The sequence below is a fragment of the Leopardus geoffroyi genome, chromosome B2 (genome assembly GCF_018350155.1).
Source record: "Leopardus geoffroyi isolate Oge1 chromosome B2, O.geoffroyi_Oge1_pat1.0, whole genome shotgun sequence".
Taxonomy (NCBI): Eukaryota; Metazoa; Chordata; class Mammalia; order Carnivora; family Felidae; genus Leopardus; species Leopardus geoffroyi.
In genome coordinates, this window is record NC_059332.1 from 41,232,553 (window position 1) to 41,256,059 (window position 23,507).

The following is a 23,507-nucleotide window of genomic DNA, read 5'->3' on the forward strand; positions in this document are numbered from 1 at the left end:
TAAGAGTTTGGGCCAATTGGAGGCGCAGACACCGCTCGACCCGGGCGCAGCGCGCAGGCGGTGGCGAAGAGACGCCGAGCGGGCCGAGTGCGGCCGAGCAAAGCCGGAGCCGGAGCGGGGCCGCAGGAGCCGGGCTGGGTCCGGACGGGCCGAGATGCCCTATAAACTGAAGAAGGAGAAGGTGAGCGTGGCCCTTTTCTTCGCGCCTCCGCCTTGGGGCCTGCGCGGAGCACTGGGAGAGGCCGAGCCAGGCCCGGGACAGCCCCAGACTGACCCTCCCGTCCGGCCCCCGCAGGACTCCCGGGGCCAGCCCTCCGCCCCCGCCGCTAGCCGCACCCCCAGCCTGTGCCGCAGCTGGAAAAGCTCCCTCACCTTGCCTGGGATAGAGTCCCCCGCGTACACCTCCCTCCTTTCCTCCCCTCACCTACCCCCGGCCCAGGGTAACCACCTCCCTCCAGATCTGCTCCACTCCCAGGTCACTCCCCTGCTTTTTCTTCCCGCCCCCACCCCACTCTCCCCACTCCCCACCCGGTTACCCGTTTGGGACAGCCCCTCATCTGAGACCGCACCTCCTTCCAGCCCACCTCCCCCCGCCCCCCATTGCGCGCAGCCCCTTCCCTTACGCGCAGGGCCTGGGCCTGGGCCGGCCTTCTCCACCGTCCCCTACAGCCCCTTCTCCCTCCCCGCCAAGCACCTTGACCTAGAACTGCTCTGCTTTCTCTCTCCTCCACCAAATCTGGCCTAGGCCCCTCCCTCTAGTTCTTCCTTCACACACAAACTTGTAAGCCAGGACTGAGCCCTTCCTTCTGTTGATGGAACCTCAGAACGTCAGTGTTGGAAGGGACCACTGAGCGCATTCAGCGTAATCCTTAGTGATACAGATGAGGAGACTGAGGCCCCGACAGGGGAAGGGACTTGGCCAAGGTCACACAGCCTGTTTGGAGGCCCAGCTGCAATATCAGGTCTCTTGACTTAAAGGCCTCCTTTGTACCAAAGCCCCCCTAACAGGCATCAACCGACTTGCAGGTTCATCCTAAATCAGTTACCTTTCCTAATCTGAGCAAGGTCCTCTCCTTTTCCTAATCTTAGGGTAACCTTTGCATTTTCCCAGTTTTGCAGTGCTGGATTCCTGCCTTTCCTGGGCTACACTATCCTCAAATTGGGAATCCACCCTTACTATCAGATTAATTTTCCTTCTTACCCCAAAGGCCAGCCAACCCCTGGGCACCCTTGACTTTGTCATGGTGTCCTGATACAGGCTTGTTTCTTGATGTTGCCTTCTTTCACCTTCCTCTTCTATTTCCATATTGCCTTCTTGCCCCTGTTCTTCATCCCTGCCTTTCTCTACCTTCTATTTCCTGCTGTTGCTGAGGTCTGACTCAGAGGTGTGGTTCCTTTGAGGTACAGACTCACACAGAGGATGCTAGGATACCAGTTCCAGCCTCCCCCAGCTTCTCCTTTCCTGGGGCTGGCCCCTCGTGGTGGGGCTGGCTCTGGCCTGGTGCTCTGCTCAGCCACTTTATGACCCCAGAGGTGTCTTACTTTCATTTGCCCTCTGATTGGCTGGTTGCTGGGCTGCCATCTCTGACCTTATCAATTCAACTCTTTATCCTGGGGCTTTTGGAGATTTCCCAGGCAGCTCTGATTCTGGGTTGTCTCCATAACTTCACAGGGCCAGAGGTTCTGAGTGTAGGGTTGGTGATGGTGTACTAGGCACTGAACCTCCTGGGGTCCTGGGTTGGCAGGTTTGTGTTCCCCACCCAGACCCTGTGTCCTTGGGGAGTGGGTCGGGCAGCTTAGCTCTGAATGATGCACACACAATTCAGCCACACCAGAGGCTAAGGGGGTTCCTTCAAGGAGCGTGGAGGGGCATGAAATTCAGGGGAAGCTGGTGAAGTCCCCACCCATCTGTAGTTTTTAGTCTGATACTAAAATGGGACAGACACTGTCCCATCTACAGTAAGCCTTCCTCTTCTAGGTGATTGAGAAGAAAAATTCTTAGACTTGCTGGAACCATAGATATTTGACCATAGTATTTGGCTGGGAAACAACATTGGAAGAATTGGGTTGCACAGAACCAGGCATCTCTGATTCCTTTCAAGGTTTAACTTTCTGCTTTTGATTTCCAGTTGCATTTGGCCTCTTTCAATGGTTAACAAGCCCTGAGGGAGAGGGAGGTGACAGTGTGACTGAGCTTTGCCCAGATGGGGTGGGGGCAGAGAGGAGGATCTTTATTGCACATCCATCACCTCTCTCCTTTCTCCTTCATCTCTGCTGGTCCCAGTCTTGGCCATCCTTCACAACCTTCTCCCTGAAGCCTTTCCTGAACCCTCACTTCCCAGTGAGCTCTCCCCTCCTCGGGGTTTGTGGAACACTTGATAGGTCACGTATGGTCCTTTTTGTTCCCTTGGACTGGAATTAATTGTGGATAAATCTTTTCTTCCCCCTTGAGATAATAACTCCATTTTAGTTTGGCCTCTTCCTTGCACACAGTAGGCCCTCAATAGATGGGTGCTGAGTCAGTCCCTTGGGGGATTTGCTTCCCTCCTCTTCCCTCATGTTCTGATCTAGGACTGAATCTCGTTTAGGTTCCCAGGTGGCATGCCCCTGCTCCTTTCCACTTTCTTCTTGTTTTTAATAATAGTAATAACGGGCTAACATTGGGATTTTCATGTGCTGGACACTGTGCTAAAGGGAATTAGGTAGTGTGATTGTTGTCACTTAAAAGAGGAGGACTGAGGCTCAGAGAGGCTAGTTAACCTGCCTACAATTCCAGAGCTAGTAAGAGTTGGGCCCCAAACACAGTGTGGGCTCCAAACCCCGGTTCCAGGCTGCAAGTGACGGTTGGGCTGCACTGTGTTGTGTGCACTTGACCTGTTCTGCAGGAGCCGGGGAGCAAGGGTGGTGGGCGTGGTTTCCCCATGCCCCCACACACGCCCACATAACCAGGCAGCTGGGATTCTCACGGCACACTCCCTGTTAGGTATGCTCAAGTGTTGTAGGGCTGGCGGAGAAGGAGCTTGTGGTCAAGTAGAGAGATGTGACATGTATAAAGGTGGGTCAGCTTTGTCCATGAGGCCCACGTCCGAGGTATGTGCGGTCACCTCAGTGACTCCTGCCTGCGCCCCTCATCCTTTGCCTCTACACGCCATGCTCTGAGCCACACTCCCTGGCCCTTTGGCAAGGGGTCGGTATGCCTGCCAGCCTGGTCAGTGGGCAGCTGGGAGAGTGCTCAACCCAAAGGAGCGCCTTCCTGCTGGCTGACACCTGGAGCTGCTCCCCACCTGGGAAAGGCTCTCATCCTCCCTGCCCCCTCCTCCAGCCCACGCAGAGCTCTGTTCTCCCAGAAATCCTTGTGCCCCCATAGTCAGTGTGACTTAACACTTGTCACTGAAGGGGCGCAGTTGCCATCAAGTGTCAGAATCTCAGAGCCGAAAGTGACTTCCAAGGTCCTCTGACAGTCTTCATTTAGGGCTCAAACCCCTCCTGCCCGTGCATTAGAAGAGTCACGAATGCTCCTTTGCTTGAATGCTCTCAGGACTGGGGAGCTTGCACACAGCCGGTTTCTGTGCAGCTGCTTCAGGAGAAGATCCTTCCTATTCGGAGCCTCAGTCTGTCTTCCTGCCACTTCAGCCCATGCCTCTTGGGCTCCTGGATCCACATAGAGCAAGTTGCATCTTTAGTCCACATGGCAGCCCTTCATTTATTCGTAAAACCCCCTCGTGCTCGCCTACCGCTGGGACTCCTCCCCTCCATCATTAGCCATCCCAGCCTTGCAGCTGTTGCTCTCAGGACAGGCTTTTGAATCTACTCCCAGTCTGGGTTGTATTTCGCCAGAAGAAAACCTAGGATTTGTCTTTGTCCCTCCCAAAGTCGGATGCTCACGACGGAACCAGATCCTCCTGAACAGCTCCATCAAGTGCCAAGGACAGGGGCACTTCCATGTCCCCTCCCCATGCCAAGAGCTCTGCACTCCGTTTGCTAACTGGACAGAAGGTCATGGGGTGCTGGGGCAACCCTGGCACATGAAGGATTTGTGTGGAGCTTGCAATCAGACCTAAATCCCCAAGTCTTTTTCACATTTTCCCCATCCTGTCCCTGTGCAGTTGCTTTTTTTGGCCCGAGGCAGAGGAAGAGACGCCAGGCAGGCCAGGGCTCTGAGCCAGCGGCCCGGTTCCCGAGGGAGACTTCGGACTAGCGCTCATCCTTGTAGCAGTTCAGGGTCTTACCCCCATCCCTGTCCCCGTGCTTGTCCACCAAGGCACTCTTAGGGATAATTCCTATACCTGATCATGCCAATAGCACCCTCTAGTCTGGATGTTATTTGTAATTTCCAAAAAAAGGCCTCCAGGTCTTTGCAGATGGCCTTGGGGGAGAGTGGTGACTCTCTCTCCTCCAGCATGAGAACCTTAGGCACCCCCCTGCCCGCTCTAGCCAGAAGCCAGACAGAATAGCTTGTTCCTTAAAGCTCCACACCCTGGTTCTTCCTTGACAGAGGCTCTCCAGGGCCCTTACTCATACAGCAGCCATGTGAGGGGACAGATCATTATTATCATGCTTCATTACTATGTCTTAGCAATGTCTTCCTCACCACATTCCAAACTCTTTGGAGGGACTCCCTTTGTGTACCCCAAGTCCTCCTCCCCTGGGCCAGGTACAGGGTAGATGCTCACTGGTTCTGACTGATTACTTCCGTTGGACAGAGGATAATTACAACACAGACCTAAGCAGTCCAGATGAGGTCTCTCCCTTCTCCTGGCATCTGCTGACTACCTCCATCTTCCCCCTTCAGGAGACCCCCAAGCTTGCCAAAGGCACGACCAAGCCCAGCAGCTCGGGCAAGGATGGTGGCGGCGAGAGCGCCGAGGAGGTAATGAAAGTGGGCACGGCTCTGGTTACGGTGCAGGCACCAGCTCGAACTGCTCAACGGCTAGTGGGGTGAGGGATCCCAGGGGGCCAGATGTGATCCAGGCAGAAGGGAAGGGGCCTTCCACAGCCTGGGAGGAGCTTGGACAGCCCAGCCAGGTAGCTGCCTTCAGTCAGGCAGCCTGCCCCTTCGGCTGGTATAGAGCAACTACGCTCTGCAGTTCTTCAGACTCCCCAGCAATTCTTGTGAAAGTTATTTCTCTGTCTGCCAACCTTGCGTGGTAAGAATTCCTTTTTCCTTAGAATGAAAAGCTAGGGGTAGCAGGTGCTGGGGGGAAAGGGAAAAAGTACAAGGGTGCTCAGTGGGGAATGAGTGGCTTTGGCATGGCTTGGGGTGGGGAAGGGGTGGGAGTGGCTGGTGTCCTTGAGCCGGCCAGGGCTGGGCCCACTGCCCTTGGTTCTGATCCAATGGGAACCTGCTAAAGGACAGTGATGAGCAGAGGTCAGCACAGCTTGGAAGTCTAGGGCTGTAAAGCAATAAATGGCAAGCAGAGAGAGCACTGGAGGGTGGAGAGACTTAAGTCCAGAGTATGTCCAGGAGAGTTTGGGAGTGTGCTCAATGCGATGCTCAAGATGGTGGCCGGTCCTGTGAACATGTTGAGCAAGTAAGTACCCATCTTACTCAGAAACTGGTGATCCTTGGTTTCTCTGCTTTTTTGTTTGTTTGTTTGTTTGTTTGTTTTGAGAGGGAGAGAGCGTGAGCGTGTGAGTGAGCGGGGGAGGGGCAAAGAGAGAGAGGGAGAGAGAGAATCCCAAGCAGGCTCCATGCAGTCACTGTGGAGTGGCTCAATCTCATGAACCGTGAGATCATGACCTGAGCCGAAATCAAGAGTCAGACACTTAACTGGCTGAGCCACCCAGGCGCCCCTCTGCTTCTTCTCTCCTGTTCTCAACTGTTTAGAGCCACAGAGGACAACAGGAAACCTCTCTGTGATTATGGGCAGGGCTTGTGGATTTGGGGGGGAGAAGAAATCGATTAGCAAGTATTGGAGTTAATCCTGGATTTAGACTTTTCTATGTACTTCTGGTCCCTGTCACCTCTAAAGAGATCTGAGCACTTCCCACACCCCTGACCTTCATTTTAGGCCTCACTTGAGTAATCAGAAGAAGCAGGGCAGGTGTTCCCCATTTTTCAGACATGGGAGTTGAGGACCACAGAAGATGAATTCCTCCTTCCTTTGCCCTTAAACAGTAATTTGAACATGTCTCCAGGATAGACCTTATCACTTTTTGTTGTAACTATTTTTCCAACGTGGGTTTCTCTCCACCAGACTGTGGACTCTGAGGGAGGGAAGCTGGGTATGCTGCTTGAAAGCAGCCGGCACCTTGTTTCTTCCCCACATCTGTATGCTCATGTATTTTGTTCTTTGGGCGGGGGGGGGGGGGGGGGGGGGGGGGAAGGGAGAGGGCAGGGCGGGCATTTTTATTTTATTTTTTATTTTTTAAAGTAATCTCTACGCCCAGTGTGGGGCTTGAACTCACAACCCTCAGGTCAAGAGTCACCTGCTTCACCAACTGAGCCAGCCAGGTGCCCCTTATGCACTTGGTTCTTAACAACTCATCAGTCAGCGCTCCTGGGAAACACTCCCTCTGGGCCCAGTCTCCCCTTTAGGAGTGGTGACATCTGTGGGACCCACAGGGAAGGTGGCTGGGAGCTGGCAACTGACATTCAAAGCAGCAAGAGAGACATAGAAATGGGATTTAAAGGGACAGAAAGGAATAGTTAGGGGGCTGTTCTCATCTTTTGCCTAACTCCTACTTGTTCAGTTACTAGATAGATTGGATGTCTTGTCCTAAAAGCAGCCTTCCTTGACTGCCTCCCCCTCCCTCCCCACCAGGACGTGGTCAGGGCTCCGGCTATTTGCTCTACTAGCTCCAGTACCTCCCCACAGCAGCATTTACACGGCTGTAATTAAACAATTTGGTGTGAATTCATTGTTTATCCATTTTAACTTTTGTGTTATTAGCATGTGAATGAGCTCCTTGAGGTTTCCCTTTGCTTCCCTTTGAGCCGCCCAAGGGCTTGGCACATTACAGGTGCCAGGATTTGAATGCATTAGTGGCTAAATAAGTAAACCTAAGTGTTGGAAGTAACCTTGGAGTCTAACCCTCTCCTTTCCCAGATAGGAAAATGAAAGCTCAAACAAGTTAGGAAATAGGCTGAGACCAACTGCTAGGATTTCTCCACTGTCTTTCTGGACACATCTATTTGAAAAAGGAGAGTGTTGAGTTCACCTGGGGCTCTGTTTTGTGAAATGGTGCCCAGGGCTCACCTGTACGAGGCAGATGCAGAAATGCTGCATGATTTTCCAGACAGGTACCCATGTGGCCCCAGGCAGAGGGACGGTGGAAAAGTTGGGGGCCAGGCTATGAGGCTCAGGTCATCCAAAGCTGTTTGGCACAGTCCTTCCCTTGCTGTTTTTCTAGTCCAGAATTTGGGGCTCTTCTAGCCAAATTTACCCTGTGTCATGCATTTGCCAGAGCCTTTCCAATTGATGTAATAATTCCGGCAGCCACCATTTAGTTTATTGAGCAGTTACTTGTGTGTTAGGTTCCTAGGGCAGCCATAACAAATGACCACAAACTAGGTGGCTTAAAATAACAGAGATTTATTCTCTTACAGTCCTGGAGGCCAGAAATCTGAAATCGAGGCATCAGTAGGCCATGTCCCTCTGAGGTTCTAGGGAAGAATCTCTTCTGTACCTCTCCCTAGATTCTGGTGGTTTTTAACAGTCCTCAGTGTTCCTTGGCTTATGGATGCATCACTCCAGTCTCCTCCTCCACCTTCACCTTCACATGGGGTTCTGCCCTGAGTGTCTCTGTGTTCACATTTTCTTCCTTCCTCTTTTTTTGTTTTTGTTTAATTTATTTTTGAGAGAGAGAGACGGAGTATGAGCGGGGGAGGGGCAGAGAGAAAGGGAGACAGAATCCGAAACAGGCTCCAGGTTCCGAGCTGTGAGCTGTCAGCTCAGAGCCGGACATGGGGCTTGAACTCGTGAGCCCTGAGATCATGACCTGAGCCGAAGTCAGATGCTTAACTCACTGAGCCACCCAGGCGCCCCGTGTCCACATTTTCTTCTTATGAAGACACTAGTCACATTGGATTTAGGGCCCACCCCAACTTGTTTATGTCTACAAAGACCCTATTTCCAAGTTACGTCACGTTCACAGATGTTGGGTTGACACTGTTCAACTTCCCAGGTGCTGTCTTAAGACCTTTGCTTGCATTTAACCTTTTAATCTCATTTAATCTTCACAACACTCCCCTGAGGTCATTCTGTTATCAGTCATCATCCCCATTTTACAGATGAAACTGAGGCTTAGTGACGTTAAATAGCTCTTACTCAGCTGGTAAACAGCAGAGCTGGAATTCAACCCAGTGTGCTGTGGCTCACGAGCCGATTCTGTGTGTTTTTGTTTTTGTTTTTTGTTTAGACTTCATTATTTATTTTTAAAGTAGACTTCACACCCAGCGTGGAGCCCAGTGTGGCCTTGAACTCACAACCCTGACTGACATCAAGACCTGAGCTGAGATCAAGAGTTGGGAGCTTAACCGACTGAACCACCCAGGCACCCCTCCTGTGTTCTTAATGACGTGATGCCCTGTGTCTAAGATTCTGGAAGAGTCTTAGAACGGAAAGGAGCCTTGAGAGATTGGATAAGACTCACTGTTGACCTATCGCTGCAGGCAAGGGTCTTTCCTGCTCTGTCTCTGGAGACAGCAGTTCACTGCCCTGGACTCCACTCGGCGGTGTGCCCTGTCCTGAGTTCTGGGAGCAGGGACAGAGGGAGGAAGAAATTATCTCAGTCCCTCCATGTCAGCCTGTCCTCCCAGTAGCCAAAATTGTTGCCCTAAAAAACATTCTTCTGTCTTATGAGTCCTCTACTTAAAAAGCTCTGTTGGTTTGGGGCACCTGGGTGGCTCAGTCCATTAAGTGTCCGACTCCGGCTTAGGTCATGATCTCATGTTTCGTGAGTTTGAGCCCTGCATCCGGCTCTGTGCTGACAGCTGAGAGCCTGAAGCCTGCTTCGGGTTCTGTGTCTCCCTCTCTCTGCCCCTTCCCCACTCATGCTCTGTCTCTCTCAAAAATAAATAAAACGTTAAAAAAATAAAAAGAAAAAGCTCTGTTGGCATCTCATTGCTTTTAAGTTAAAATTCAAATTCACACTCTGGACCCCTCTGAGGGGGCCCTGCCTCATTTTTCTAGCACCCATCCTGGTTTCTCGCTCTGCTGGACTTCCCATCTCCTGATACAAGCCCTTTTATAACTCTGGGTCCTTATTGATGAGATTCCATTGGCATGGACTACTTTATTTTCCTGCTTTGTTCCTTTTTTTTTTTTTTTTTAAATGTTTATTTTTGAGAGAGAGACAGAGTGTGAGCGGGGGAAAGGCAGAGAGAGAGGGAGACACAGAATCCAAAGCAGGCTGCAGGCTCTGAGCTGTCAGCACAGAGCCCGATGCGGGGCTCAAATCCACGAACTGTAAGATCATGACCTGAGCCGAAGTAGGAGGCTCAACCCACTGAGCCACCCTGGAGCCCCCCACCCCCACCCCCCCGCTGCTTTGTTCTTTTGCCCGCTGAGCTCATGTTTGTCCTTTGAGAGCAAATCAAAAGTCACCTCTTCAGGAACAGCTTCACTCATTCTTCTGGCAGAGTTTGTGTTCCTGTATCCTTGGTGGCACTGTTTTTTCATTTCCCTGGTACCAAGAGCTGCCCGTGTGTTGGTCTCACCCACTGGACTGTGAGCTCTTTGAGGGCAGGGGCTACCCTTTAATCTCTAAGGCTTAGCATGATGGTCATTGAATAAATGAAGGAAGGAAATAATTTAGTTCAGCTAGATAGAGCTCTAGGTGTCAGGATAGGAGAGAATGCCTCTGCGATTTTTTGGGGTTTTAAACTAAAATGATCTTTATTTGACTAGGTGATTGATTATGCAAAAGCTGTGACATTGTGAGTTTTTCACTGTTTTACCTTTCATCTTTTTCTGACAACACTTTTTAAAAATTAAAAAAAAAATGTTTATTTATTTAGAGAGGGAAATAGAAAGTGCATGTGCGAGCAGGGGAGGGGCAGAGAGATAAGGGAGAGAGAGGATCCCAAGCAGCCTGCACGCTGCCAGCACAGAGCCCGACATGGGGCTTGAACCCATGAATGTGAGATCATGACCTGAGCTGAAAACAAGAGTTGGACGCTTAACTGACACAGGTGCCCCAATACGTCTCTCTGTCTTTTCTTTTCTTTTCTTTTTTCTTTTCTTTTCTTTTTTTTTTTTTTTTCAACGTTTATTTATTTTGGGGACAGAGAGAGACAGAGCATGAACGGGGGAGGGGCAGAGAGAGGGAGACACAGAATCGGAAACAGGCTCCAGGCTCTGAGCCATCAGCCCAGAGCCTGACGCGGGGCTCGAACTCACGGACCGCGAGATCGTGACCTGGCTGAAGTCGGACGCTTAACCGACTGCGCCACCCAGGCGCCCCTTTTCTTTTCTTTTCTTTTCTTTTCTTTTCTTTTCTTTTCTTTTCTTTTCTTTTCTTTTCTTTTCTTTTCTTTTCTTTTCTTTTTTCTTTTCTTTTCTTTTCTTTTCTTTTCTTTTCTTTTCTTTCTTTCTTTCTTTCTTTCTTTCTCTCTTTCTCTCTCTCTCTCTTTCTCTCTCTCTCTCTCTCTCTCTCTTTCTTTCAAGTTAGCTCTAAAACCAATGTGGGACTTCAACTCAGGACCCTGAGATCAAGAGTCTCATGCTCTACCAACCGAACTAGCCAGGTGCCCCTTTACAATACTTTCTATAGTACTTAATTTATATTTCTTTTTTTTCTTTAATTTAATTTAATTTTTAAAAACATGTCTTGAGAGAGAGCTGGTGTGAGCGGGAGGAAGGGTGGAGAGAGAGAATTCCAAGTAACAATAACAGTGCAGGGCTCAACCCCATGAACCGTGAGATCATGACCTGAGCCCAAATCAAGAGTTGGATGCCCATTTGAGCCTCTCAGTCGCCCCCTTAATTTATATTTCTATCTCTTATTTTAGGTTTAAATATTTGGGTTCGATTATTAATGGTGATTGTGTTAGGATCAAATTGGACTAGGGTTGGTTCAGAGTGGGCAAGTTTAGTTGCAGTCTCTTGAGTGCGAGTGTGGTGCATAAATTCCAAGTACCACTTGACTGCTGGAGGCCCAAATCTAGGAAGGCTTTTTGGAGGTGGGAGGAGAAGGCACTTCAGGCAGAGGAAATGGCCAGGTTGGCTGGGTTGCCTTCGGTCAGCGTTCACCAGTGATGGTGATAGTCACAGAAGGTTCCCCAGGGCACTCACCTGCCTCCCACCTGCAGCCCAGGTCAGTAGAAAAGTTAAAAGCTGGGGCGCCTGGGTGGCTCAGTCGGTTAAGCGTCCGACTTCGGCTCAGGTCATGATCTCGCGGTCCGTGAGTTTGAGCCCCGCGTCGGGTTCTGTGCTGACAGCTCAGAGCCTGGAGCCTGTTTCAGATTCTGTGTCTCCCTCTCTCTGACCCTACCCCGTTCATGCTGTCTCTCTCTGTCTCAAAAAATAAATAAACGTTAAAAAAAAAAAAAAAAAAAAAGAAAGAAAAGTTAAAAGCTGAAGCTTTTACTGGGTGCCTGGCTGGCTCAGTCGGGGGAGCATGTGACTCTTGATCTCGAGATTATAAATTCGAGCCCAAAGTTGGGTGTAGAGATTACTAAAAGATAAAATCTTTTAAAAAAATGATAAAAAAAAAGGCTGAAGTTTTTAGAGGAAAGAGTTGGACATGAAGTGAGTCACTGGCATAGCCCCATGCCTCATGCTGACAAGCATGTTTCCTATTGAAGAGTGAATAGACCAGGGGATGCCTCATTGAGGCTTGGCAGCCAGGCGCTTTGCTGACTGGACCAGCTGTCTCTCAGATGCTTCTTGTGTGTGGGGCCTGGGAGCCAATGGTCCTTATAAAACCAGGTGGCCCAGTGGGGTGAGGTGGGACAAGCTAAGCTCAGCAGCTCTCCAGCCACCCCTGCCTTCAATGATGCATTCCTAGTGGAGAAGGGACCTCAGGCATCAACCTATCGGTTTTTATTTTTATTTTATTTTTTAATTTCTTTTAGAGAGAGCATGAGCAGGGGAGGAGCAGAAGGAGAGGGGGAGAGGGAATCCCAAGCAGGCTCCACGCCCAATATGGGCTTGACATGGGGCTTGATCTCAGGACCGAGAGATCATGACCTGAGTCGAAATCCAGCTCAGCCACCCAGCTGCCCCTCTACTGGTTTTTAAACTTTGATTTTTAGCCATGTGACCCTCTGTTCTCTTAACCTTACTTGGAGAATAGATGGGAAACCACAGATTTGCCCATTTGTCTGTTAGCAGAGAAAATTGAGGCCTGGCTTCTCTCCTTCTGGGGCGAATGCCTCTTTCCCTAGACATCCCCTCAGTGTGCGGTTTGTGGAGGTGCAAAGTGTCTTTCTTATCTGGGACGATGGAGAAGGACATGCTCTTCCTCAGAGTTTTGTTTGTTAGCTGCCACTGAGCCCCTTGCCCTGGTATAACTAATGTTTCTCCCTCCTACTCTGCTCCTGACACCATACAGTGCTCTGTTCTGATGGTTCCGGGCTTGGGACAGGAAAGGTCTGGCCCCCTGTCAATCAACCAATCAAACCTTCATTGAATGCCTGTTAGGTGCCAGTGCTTGAGGGGACCCAGAATGGTACAAACCAGGGTCCTGGCTTTCAGGGGACTTGCTATCTAGTTGGACATGTGAACACACCAAGCCAAGAGGCATCACTGGGGATGATCACAGAGCCAGTGAAACAGACAAGAGGGTGGGGCTTAAACTGGATCTTGAAGGATGAAATGCTTTCTTGGGTTCCCCCGTTTTAGACCAAGGAAGATAATGGACCCATGGGAACATTTGAGGCATGCTAATTTCAGGAATTTCCAGGTTGCATTTTTAAAGTCTAGGGATGGGAAATAATCGTGATTAACAGTAGAAGACACTTCTTACAAAGCACTTCTGTGAGCTATATAACGTTCACTTAAATCATTATTACAACCTTATGAGCTAGGTACTATTGTCATCCCCACTTTACAGATGAGGAAATGGAGGTAGACAGACTAGTTGACTTTCTGGAGGTTACTTGGCTAATAAATGGCAGAGCAGGAGTCAAACCCAGGCAGTCTAGTGTGAGTCTGTGCTTGTGACCACCAAGCTCCACAGATAAGGATTTGGTTTTTCCTGCAACCAGGGAATGAAGGCACAGGGCAGGGGTGGGTCTGGTTCCCAGCCCTTCTGCCTCTCTCTCCTATCCCTCACCAAGGTATGAGCCATCTGCCATGTGCAGGAAGAGAGACCCCAGGACACCTTGTACAGTCTAACCAGAATCACACCGGCTGAGTGCTGGTCATGGCAGGAGAGGTGTGTGGCGGCTAATCTTGCCCCATTTCCTTGTGCTCCCTTAGGTTAGTGTCTGGGGTGATCATTTCAGGTGGGGGAGAGGGCCAGATGGCCAAGAAGGTAATGAGCTACACTGGACCCACAGGCCAGCCCCAGGCTGGATGCAGCATGTCTCTCCTCTCCTCTGATCCCCAGATAGGTCACAAGCTTGACATAGTTGTTTCTATAAAACATTCAGAGCCTACAAAGCATAACATTTCTGTCTTCCTCCCTTCCCCCATCCCAGATGATTTCATATTCTCCCATTCTTTTTTTCTTTTTTTAGTTTAATTATTTTGAGAGAGAGAGAGAGAGAGAGAGAGAGCACAAGCCGGGGAGGAGCAGAGAGAAAGGGAGAGAGAGAATCCCAAACAGACTCTGTGCCATCAGCACAGAGCCCGATGTGGGGCTTAAACTCACGAACTGTGAGATCATGACCTGAGCTGAAGTTAGCCACTTAACCCACTGAGCCACCCAGTCTCCTGTGGTGTGCGTACCCAGCTGGACATGGCCTCCGTCCTCTGATCCTGCTGCAGTCTCTGGGGGCAAGGGTTGTCCTGCGGCCCAGCTTCTCCCCTCTACCGGCAGGTGGTTACCTGACAGTACCTGTGGGTGGACAGCGTTGCAAACACCTGTGTGTATACTTCTGACAGTGACCTTCGTGGGGCTCCAACACCCGTGTCTGGGATGGAGTAAAGAGATAGCTTTAAAAAAAATTAGCTGTGTTTCTCCCATTATATAAATGTGTCAGCTTGTAGAAAATCGAGAAAAGTAGAGAAAAGTCATCTGTCATTCTGCTACAATGGGAGACAGTCATAAAAACAGTGGTGGCTTGCTATTGTTTTTTCCTTCTCTTCACTGGGCTTTGGGTTCTGTGCACGTGTTGTAATGTGGGTGAGCTCATTTTGCATGTACAGTTTTGTGTTATCCTTATTTAACTTTGCATAGGAAGCAATTTTCTGTCATTACATAGTTTTAGGCTTTGTTTTATTTTGAAATTTATCAACATGACAACATGTACATTGTTCAGAAAGTCAGACAGTAAGTACCCTTGACCTTGTAATGAAAGGAGCAGCTCCTGCCTAGCCCCCTATTCTGTTGCTTTGTGGTGACCGCTTTCAACCCACCTTTCCTTGGAAATTGACTTCTGTGCTTCCAAATAAGAGTCTTTTTTTTTTTTTTTTTTTTTTTTAATGTTTACTTATTTTTGAGAGAGACAGAGACAGAGTGTGAGTGGGTTAGGGGCAGAGGGAGAGGGAGACACAGAACCTGAAGCAGGCTTCAGGCTCCCGAGCTGTCAGCACCAGAGCCCGACGCGGGGCTCGAACTCTGAGATCATGACCTGAGCTGAAGTCAGACACTCAACCGACTGAGCCACCCAGGCGCCCCAAGTCTTTTTTCTTTTTAATGTTAATTTATTTACTTTAGAGAGAGAGCACAAACAGGGAAAAGGCAGAGAGAGAGGGAGACACAGAATCCGAGGCAGGCTTTAGGTTCTGAGCTGTCCGCATAGAGGCTGATGCGGGGCTGGAACCCATGAACACGAGATCATGACCTGAGCTGAAGTCAGACACTTAACCAACTGAGCCACCCAGGCGCCCCAATTAAGAGTCTTTTGCTGCTTTTTAAAAAATTCTTTTGTCAAAAAAAAATTTTTTTTAATGTTTATTTATTTTTGAGAGAGGGAGAGAGAGAGTGCAAACTGGGGAGGGGCAGAGAGAGAGAGGGAGACACAGAATCCAAAGCACGCTCCAGGCTCCGAGCTGTCAGCACAGAGCCCGTCGTGGGACTCAAACTCGTGAACCATGAGATCATGACCTGAGCCCGCGTCGGACACTCAACCGACTGAGCCACCCAGGCGCCTCTAAAAGTCTTTCATTTTTGAGCATTAGATATAATCTATTGACTTCCTACTATGGAAAAGTAAGGTCTTAGCATCTTATATCCAATATAGACCTTTCCCATCCTCCCAAAGTACTTATCACCAATTTTGGGTAAATTACTATGGCTGTGTAAATATTTTCTACAGTCGAACCGTGTATGATTGCATGTAGTACATAGTTTTCATGAACATAATTTTAACTCCATGATTGATTGATTATTTATTTGCTGTTATAAATAGGGTACAAAGCCCTATATATATATGTATACATATATATATATATATATATATATATATATATATATATATATATATATATATATATATATAAAGTGTGCACAAAGCCTTTTATATGTAGTATGGAGAATCCCAAGCAGGCTCCACGTTCAGAGCAGATCCTGGTGCAGGGACTCCATCTCATGACTGTGAGATCATGACCTGATTGGAAATCAAGAGTTGGATGCTTAACGTACTGAGCCACCCAGGTGCCCCTCTTTTAACTTTTGACCAAGAATGTGATGCATTCAGTGAAGTGGGAAAGTATGATAATCTCAAGTATGCTACCTAATGAATTTTTTTTTTCTGCTTAATGAATTTTTACATATGTTTATGCTTCGAACCACCTGCCAGATCCAGTCAAGATATAGAACATTTCCATTACTCAGAAGATTCCTCAGATCCCTTCTCAATCAATCCCACACCCCTGCCAGCCCTGGCAAGATAGCCACTTTTCTGACATCCATCACCATCAATCCATCAATTAGATTTGCCTGTTCGTGAACTAGAACAAACATTTTGAAGGCTCTCGATGCACAGGCAGTGGGCACCATTTTGGGAGACACGGCTTCTTGACCACCCCCTTCTGGGGATAATAAACCTTAGTCATCTCTGACCCTGACTGGAGCTGCTCCAGGGTAGGAGATGTCTGCTTGGCTGCCCAGGCCTGTGCAGGCATGGATGGACTGCAGGATGGGCCGCGGCCCAGGGTGGGAGCTGTACCTTGGGGAGCAGACTTCAACAAATCACTTATTTGACTAGGCCCAGCCCCAGCCTCAGCCCCAGCCCCAGCCGCAGCCGCAGCCCCAGCCCCCATCGTCCAACAAGCGTCCCAGCAACAGCACACCGCCCCCAACGCAGCTCAGCAAAATCAAGTACTCTGGAGGGCCCCAGATTGTCAAGAAGGAGCGACGGCAAAGCTCCTCCCGCTTCAATCTCAGCAAGAACCGAGAGTTGCAGAAGCTTCCTGCCCTGAAAGGTACTTGGAAAAGGTCATGGGGCTGGTGCACCAGGCCTAGGGGGGTCACTGGGCATTGGCTGTATGGAGGTTTGGGAGTATTTGAGGGGGATGGAAGTTCCAGACAATGTGAGAGGGAAGTCCACCAGGGCTGGGGTGCCAGGGGAGCAGGATGGCAGCAGGATGGGGTAGGGGAAGGCCCTGTAAGGCAAGTAGCGCATGGCAGTGAAGGGCTAGGGAGGAGAGACTGACTGTTGCCTCCCCCTACAGATTCGCCAACCCAGGAGCGGGAGGAGCTTTTTATCCAGAAGCTGCGCCAGTGCTGTGTCCTCTTTGACTTTGTATCAGATCCACTCAGTGACCTCAAATTCAAGGAGGTGAAGCGGGCAGGACTCAACGAAATGGTGGAGTACATCACCCATAGCCGTGATGTTGTCACTGAGGCCATTTACCCCGAGGCTGTCACCATGGTGGGCACAGGGAAAAGGGGAAAGCAGGCAGGGACGGAGGCTGTGGAGAAGCCTGCATGGAGCTCTCACCTGGGTCCTCCCCCTCAGTTTTCAGTGAACCTCTTCCGGACGCTGCCACCTTCATCGAATCCCACCGGGGCCGAGTTTGACCCAGAAGAGGATGAGCCCACCCTGGAAGCTGCCTGGCCACATCTCCAGGTACCACAGTGAGGGGGCATGCTGGCCCTGGCTTCAGGGAATGGGGCACTCTGAGACAGCAAGGGGTATGTCTCAGTCCTTGGGGAATACCCCCTAAGTGGATGCTCATTGCTCCCGACAGCTCGTGTATGAGTTTTTCTTACGTTTCCTCGAGTCTCCTGATTTCCAGCCAAACATAGCCAAGAAGTATATCGACCAGAAGTTTGTCCTTGCTGTGAGTCCCTGAAGTTCCTGTCCTTTCCTCCTTCCAGCCCATGAACTCTAGTCCCACAGCTCCTCAGTGAGGTCCCCACCCTTTCTCCATCTGTTGAATATATGGGCTTTCAACTGTGTCTGGTGCAAAGGACTGGTGGTGGGGGAGGGATAAGCAAATCCCTCTGCTCTTAAGCTCCTAGCGTAATCGAAGGAAATTAGCAAGAGTTACCTCTTCCCCATCAGTGGGGCATGCAGACACGCATACCCAGACATCACACTGGGGAAAGCTATGTAAAGGAATCACTCTGCTCTCCAGAGACTTGCCCCCATACGCCCCCCCCCCCCCCCATCCAGAGAACCTCTGGGTGTCCCCTGGCTAGGAATCCATGTCACCCCAGCCCTGACCTTCCCAGGCTCCTGCCTCATTCACCACCTTTTCCTCCCACCTGCTCCCAGCTCCTGGACCTGTTTGACAGTGAGGATCCTCGAGAGCGGGACTTCCTCAAGACCATCTTGCATCGCATCTATGGCAAGTTTTTGGGGCTCCGGGCTTATATCCGTAGGCAGATCAACCACATCTTCTACAGGTGAGGCCGGGAGCCAGCTTAGGAGCATAGCAAGCCCTGCTAAGTTGGGATGCGAGAAGGGAGGTAGGGGGACTCTGCAGAGTGCTGGAGGAACATTGGGGATTGTCACGAGAGCCTTTCTTTCCTCCCTCAGGTTCATCTATGAGACAGAACATCACAACGGGATTGCTGAGCTCTTAGAGATCCTCGGCAGGTAAGCAGTGGGGTGGGGGCACACGTGCCTGCAGAAGGTTGGAGGGACGGGAGCACTGAGCTTGGATGGCCCTTTGGTCCTAACAAACCTCCTATAATTCCTAGCATCATCAACGGCTTTGCCTTGCCCCTTAAGGAAGAGCACAAGATGTTCCTCATCCGTGTCCTGCTTCCCCTTCACAAGGTCAAGTCCCTGAGTGTCTACCACCCGCAGGTGAGCTGCCTTCCTCCTGATGATCCCTGACACTGGCAGCAGAGAAAAGAGAGGGAGGGGAAGATATTCCATCTGGGATGGGGGTGACAGAGGGAGTGGGTGGGATAATTTCTCTTTACACCTCTTCTTCCATTCTGGGCTCTTGCTTCTGTCCCTGATCCCTCTGAGACCCGGACCCTACGCCTCACCTCCTTTCTACCGCAACCTTTTGCAGCTGGCTTACTGTGTGGTACAGTTCCTGGAGAAGGAGAGCAGTCTCACAGAGCCGGTAATTCCCCCTCCCAACCCCAGGACACCTCTTCCTGTCAATTAAACTTCCCAGTCTGCCTATTGAATAATGCCATAAGCAGGTGCTCAGGAGGGATGTGGCCCAACAGGTGACATGGATTCCTCTCTGAAGGAAAAGTAAAACCTATATATAGGAAACAGAATCAGGCCAGTTAGCGGAGGCCACCCGAGCTGTGCCCATCACGGTGGGGAGAGAGGCCAGGAAGACTTCCTGTGGAAGCAGGCAGGTGTTGAGTGAGAATTTTATCCCTGTGTCCTCCTCTTGTCACAGGTGATTGTAGGACTTCTCAAGTTCTGGCCCAAAACCCACAGCCCCAAGGAGGTCATGTTCCTGAATGAGCTAGAGGAGATTCTAGATGTCATTGAACCTTCAGAGTTCAGCAAAGTGATGGAACCACTCTTCCGCCAGCTTGCCAAGTGTGTCTCCAGCCCTCATTTCCAGGTGAGACTCAGACCAGCATATCCCGTCCCCAGTCCTCCTAGAAACTGAGGAGGGTTTTCAGCAGAGTGAACCATACCCCTGCTGAGTCCCACCTGTCCCCACCAGGTGGCAGAGCGTGCTCTCTATTACTGGAACAATGAGTACATCATGAGCCTTATCAGTGACAATGCTGCCCGAGTCCTCCCCATCATGTTCCCTGCACTATACAGGAACTCCAAGAGCCACTGGAACAAGTAGGCGGCTGGGGTAGGGCTGGGTGGTGGGGCTCTGGTTTGGGAACCTGTGAGGGACTGAAGAGCCAGTGGTCTCATCGGGTCACTGAGCACAGGGGCTAGTGCCCACTGCACACTGACAGGCCCTTGAGGAACTGACCAGGGAGAAGACCGCGATGTGAGAGATGTCTGCAATACCTGCAGCAGAGTGTGGCTTGTATCCTGTCTTCTCCCCGTCAGAGATAGTCTGCAGCTTTGGAGACTGCATTCTGTGCTGTGAGAAGCTGATGTGATCTTTTTTAGCATTTGCTGAATCCCACTGTCGTAAAGAGACTTTCCGGCCAAAAGCAAGTGCACTGTGGTGCAGGTGCTGTCCGTTAAGCTGCTGGGAGGCCATTAGGATAGGCCAGGGCATAGAAGTAGCGTGAAGAAGGTAGGTCTTAGAGCACGGGGTGAGGCAAAGGAGGGACAAACAGACCAAGGCCTATAAAGAACCTGAAATGCCAATCTCAAGTCACGTGATTTGGCTAGAACGATAAGCTGACACTGCAGGGGTCTATGAAAGCTCTTAGCAGAGACCCCTCCTGGGAGAGAGCAAATTGGGGTCCTGGCACTGCCCTTAGTATAAGTAAGGCCTCCTGTACCTGATCCTTCTTCCCGGTGGCAGGACAATCCATGGACTGATCTACAATGCCCTAAAGCTGTTTATGGAGATGAATCAGAAGCTGTTTGATGACTGCACACAACAGTACAAGGCAGAGAAACAGAAGTGAGTATCTCTCGACTTGGGGGCTTCCATCTCCACCCCAGGTTCCCTCTGCTTCTCTTTCAAGCCCACCGCCTATCCCATCTTTGCTCCCTCAGGGGCCGGTTCCGAATGAAGGAAAGAGAAGAGATGTGGCAAAAGATCGAGGAGCTGGCCCGACTCAATCCCCAGGTGAGCTTTTCCTGCCGCTGCCCCGACCTGAGGGGCCCAGTTTGGCCTGGGGGAGGGTTTGTTTCAAGACAGGTCCACAGACTTCTGAAGCGGCTCTCACTACCTGCCCGTGCCTCCTCTCCTTCTCAGTATCCCATGTTCCGAGCTCCTCCACCACTGCCTCCTGTGTACTCGATGGAGACAGAGACCCCCACGGCAGAGGACATCCAACTTCTGAAGAGGACGGTGGAGACAGAGGCTGTGCAGGTGGGAAGGCGTAGAGGGAATGGGGAGCAGAAATAAAAGCTCTGAAAGGGAGAGGAGACAGGAGCGGCAGATCCGAGGAATAAGGGGAGGAAGCCATAAAATTTATTGGGAATCGGTTACCATTCCTTGCCTTCTCCGTACCTACACGTAGATGCTAAAGGACATCAAGAAGGAGAAGGTACTGCTTCGGCGGAAGTCCGAGCTGCCCCAGGACGTGTATACCATCAAGGCGCTGGAGGCACACAAGCGGGCGGAAGAATTCCTAACTGCCAGCCAGGAGGCTCTCTGACCCCCTTACCGTCCTACCACAGGGCCACAGCCCACTCAGCTCTGGGACGCTGCCCTAGCCCTCCACCCTCTGCTCCCCACTGGCTGACTTGGGGCAAGGCAGTGCCTCTCTAGCTACTCTAGGGAGGGGATGTGGCACTTGAAGCAGGGGACCCCCCCCCCCCCCCCCCCAGAGTGGTCCCTCTTCTTCCCAAAATGTGTTCATGCCTCCCTGTGGCTAGTACAGACAGGCTGAGCACTGAGATCCTCAGTGCCCAGACAACTTGGGGATGCCTGTCCCCCTCCTCTCCTAACCCCACAGCTACCTGAGGCTGCTCTGAGAAATACACACAGGAATACATATGCTCCTCTCCCCTTCCCTTAATCCTCATTTCAACTCCAGGTGTCTTTCCTTCTCTCCCTCCCCTGCAGAAGCATATAGGGAGCAGCAGGAGATTATTCTCACCAAAGTTATGTCAAGCCCCATTGGCCCCTGGAGTGAGTAGCTGGAGGGGAGCCAACCCCCAACAGGCACAATTAGGCCCCCAGCCCCAGCAGTGTGCAGGCTGATGGGGTTGAATTATTTTCTCTTATCCCCTGCCTGACCAAGACAACATGGGGAGGTCAAAAGGAGAAAAGCATACGCTATGGACCATAGGTGATGGAATATAGGGCCCAGATGGACCAAGAGAAGGGGGTGAACAAACACCCTACCCTGTGCCCCCCCTTTGGTGAGCAGCAGCCCTGGGATCACAGACATGGAAGGGACCACCCTGGGGCTGACTGCTTTCCTATGTTGTTGGTTCCCAAAGCTAGGAGGAAGCAGGGAGCAGTGCCCTAAGCATGGCTCCCCCGACACCTATTTATTTCCTTTGTGCTGATGCTGGGCAGGCCCCCACTTGTCCCTTTCAGACACCCTGAAGGGGCAAGGGGCTGAAGAGGGCCAGACCCAGGTTCCAGGGGCACAGGCAGTGCAGCTTTTGGCTGTGTACATAGGGTGCTTTATTCTCCACAGTGATACATGCTAAGATGGGTTGGGCTTGGGCCAATGTCCCCATATGTACAGAACTGAATAAAGTGGGTCTCTGAGAAGAAGTCTGATTTGCCTTGATGTGGAAAGGGAGATGGAGAATATGAAGATGGACATTACAGCCAGGGATGTGTTCAGTCCTATGCTGGTTCTGGCCTGGAATGCAGGGAGATAAGGCCGCTCTCAGGGTAGTCACTTCCAGGCTGGGGTCGTCCCCTGCCGGGCTTGGAGGGCCTTCTGTACCACATCTTCCCACTGGGCATCTGATATCTCCCGAGCCCAGGCAGGAACCCCTGGCGCAGGCAGGCTTACTCCAGCCATTGTCCTTTTCACCAACTCCACATGTTCTGAAATCACAAAAAACAGGATAACAGAAACGATGGGACCAGCTCCACTCCCCATTCTTTGAATTAACCCATAACCCTTGGGCTACCAGGGAGGCCAAATCCATCTTGTTATTTCCAGACAAGCCCACCTACAACCCAAGTCTAACACAATAGACTTTCACCTAGATTCTGAAGTCTGTAAAATCTTAGATGACAAACTGTTGTTTTAGGAACGGGGTGTTCCTCTATGACTTCCCTTTCTTTACTGGTTCTGACCAGTCCCTTTCCTCCAACATTATTCCAAAATGAAAGCATGCTCCCTTTACCCGGGTCCATGGGAATAGAGCTGTGGTTGCTCAATCCTGTGGCTCCTTCCTCCTCTTCATCCTCGCTCTCTAATGGCGGGTCTGGCAAATGAAGCCCCAGGGCCTAAAGAGCCAGAGAGAAGACAGTTCAGGTCCAGCACTTCAGGAATCCCAGCTTCACCTGGCCAGAACAGTGCCGCCTCCACCATACCTGGATCCGATCCTGAATATCAGCAACTACATCTTCTCCATCCCCCACCGGTGCCAGCTCCACCTCCTCTGGTTCAGGATCTTGGTTCAGGGGTTGGTAGGAGTAGCCAGCTGGGCCTGCCCCCGTTTCCTCCTGCTCTTCCTCAGGCTCCTCGCCGCTCCAATCCCCAGTGCCTTCCGTAGGGCCCTGGTGCGGCCCTAATTCCTCAGTCTGATTGGGGAAGATACGCTCGGGGCCCATGGTGTCTCTCCCTAGAACTACTGCTGCCATCCGGGCAGGGGCTGCAAGAACAGGGAGGGCGGGAGGGTAGGGATCGGATGAAATCAGGTCCACCTATAGCCACTCATCCAGTTCCTTGTGGTCTCCTGCGTCCGCAAACCATTTAACCGCTTCCAAGCTTCCTGCATCCCACCCTCTCCTGGGCACTCCACCATTTAAACCGACTCGTATCTTGAACCGAGGCCCACCGAACTTGCTCTGCCAATCCTTAAATAACAGCCCAACCCGAGACCATACCACCTCCCAAAAGACACTCCGTCCAGAACCCCGCCCGCCCCTACTCCCCTACTTGGGAACTCCGGATCGCCAAACGAGCTCCCCTAGACAGGGCGTACCCGCCCCCTTCTTCCCTCTCCAAAGGGTTCCCCTCTGTACCGCCTGACAAATGCCCTTCAGGCCCCAGGGGCTCCCCTCAAATGGCCCCAGCAGCGGCGTCCGCCACCCGCCCCCACGGATTCTCGGCGCCGGTGTTTCCGCGCGCCTCACCCGCTCAGAGCCCGCGGCTGAACCCGCACCTCCACTTCCGGCGGAGCAGGACGTACCGGGGCGCCTGGTCCTCCAGCCCCTCCCCGTGCTCATGATTGACGCGAACGAGAGACAAGCCGTACGCCTCTTGCCCCGCCTCCGCCATCTCCTGCTCCGACAACAAAG

At 51.2% G+C, this 23,507-nt stretch overlaps 2 protein-coding genes across 5 annotated transcripts; one reads left to right on the plus strand and one right to left on the minus strand.

Annotated features, from left to right (window-relative positions):
* The first annotated feature begins 12 nt into the window (after positions 1 to 12).
* Positions 13 to 21,797, plus strand: PPP2R5D (protein phosphatase 2 regulatory subunit B'delta). Its single transcript, XM_045498265.1, has 16 exons — positions 13 to 181; positions 4,793 to 4,870; positions 16,262 to 16,478; positions 16,728 to 16,927; positions 17,015 to 17,125; positions 17,247 to 17,339; positions 17,777 to 17,907; positions 18,041 to 18,100; positions 18,205 to 18,313; positions 18,528 to 18,581; positions 18,873 to 19,043; positions 19,149 to 19,276; positions 19,923 to 20,024; positions 20,120 to 20,192; positions 20,322 to 20,438; positions 20,590 to 21,797. The coding sequence occupies exons 1-16, from the start codon at positions 155 to 157 to the stop codon at positions 20,725 to 20,727; spliced, it is 1,809 nt and encodes a 602-aa protein (XP_045354221.1). The 5' UTR covers positions 13 to 154; the 3' UTR covers positions 20,728 to 21,797.
* MEA1 (male-enhanced antigen 1) lies at positions 21,684 to 23,506 on the minus strand. 4 transcript variants are annotated; one of them, XM_045498277.1, is made up of 4 exons: positions 23,399 to 23,506; positions 22,578 to 22,858; positions 22,388 to 22,490; positions 21,684 to 22,082 (listed from the first exon to the last, which is right to left on the minus strand). In XM_045498277.1, the coding sequence occupies exons 1-4, from the start codon at positions 23,433 to 23,435 to the stop codon at positions 21,928 to 21,930; spliced, it is 576 nt and encodes a 191-aa protein (XP_045354233.1). In that variant the 5' UTR covers positions 23,436 to 23,506; the 3' UTR covers positions 21,684 to 21,927. The 4 variants fall into 4 exon arrangements, with proteins under 4 accessions (XP_045354233.1, XP_045354232.1, XP_045354234.1 ...); XM_045498276.1 differs by having other exon boundaries at positions 23,372 to 23,485; XM_045498278.1 differs by having other exon boundaries at positions 23,343 to 23,453.
* Between the last annotated feature and the right edge of the window lies 1 nt (position 23,507).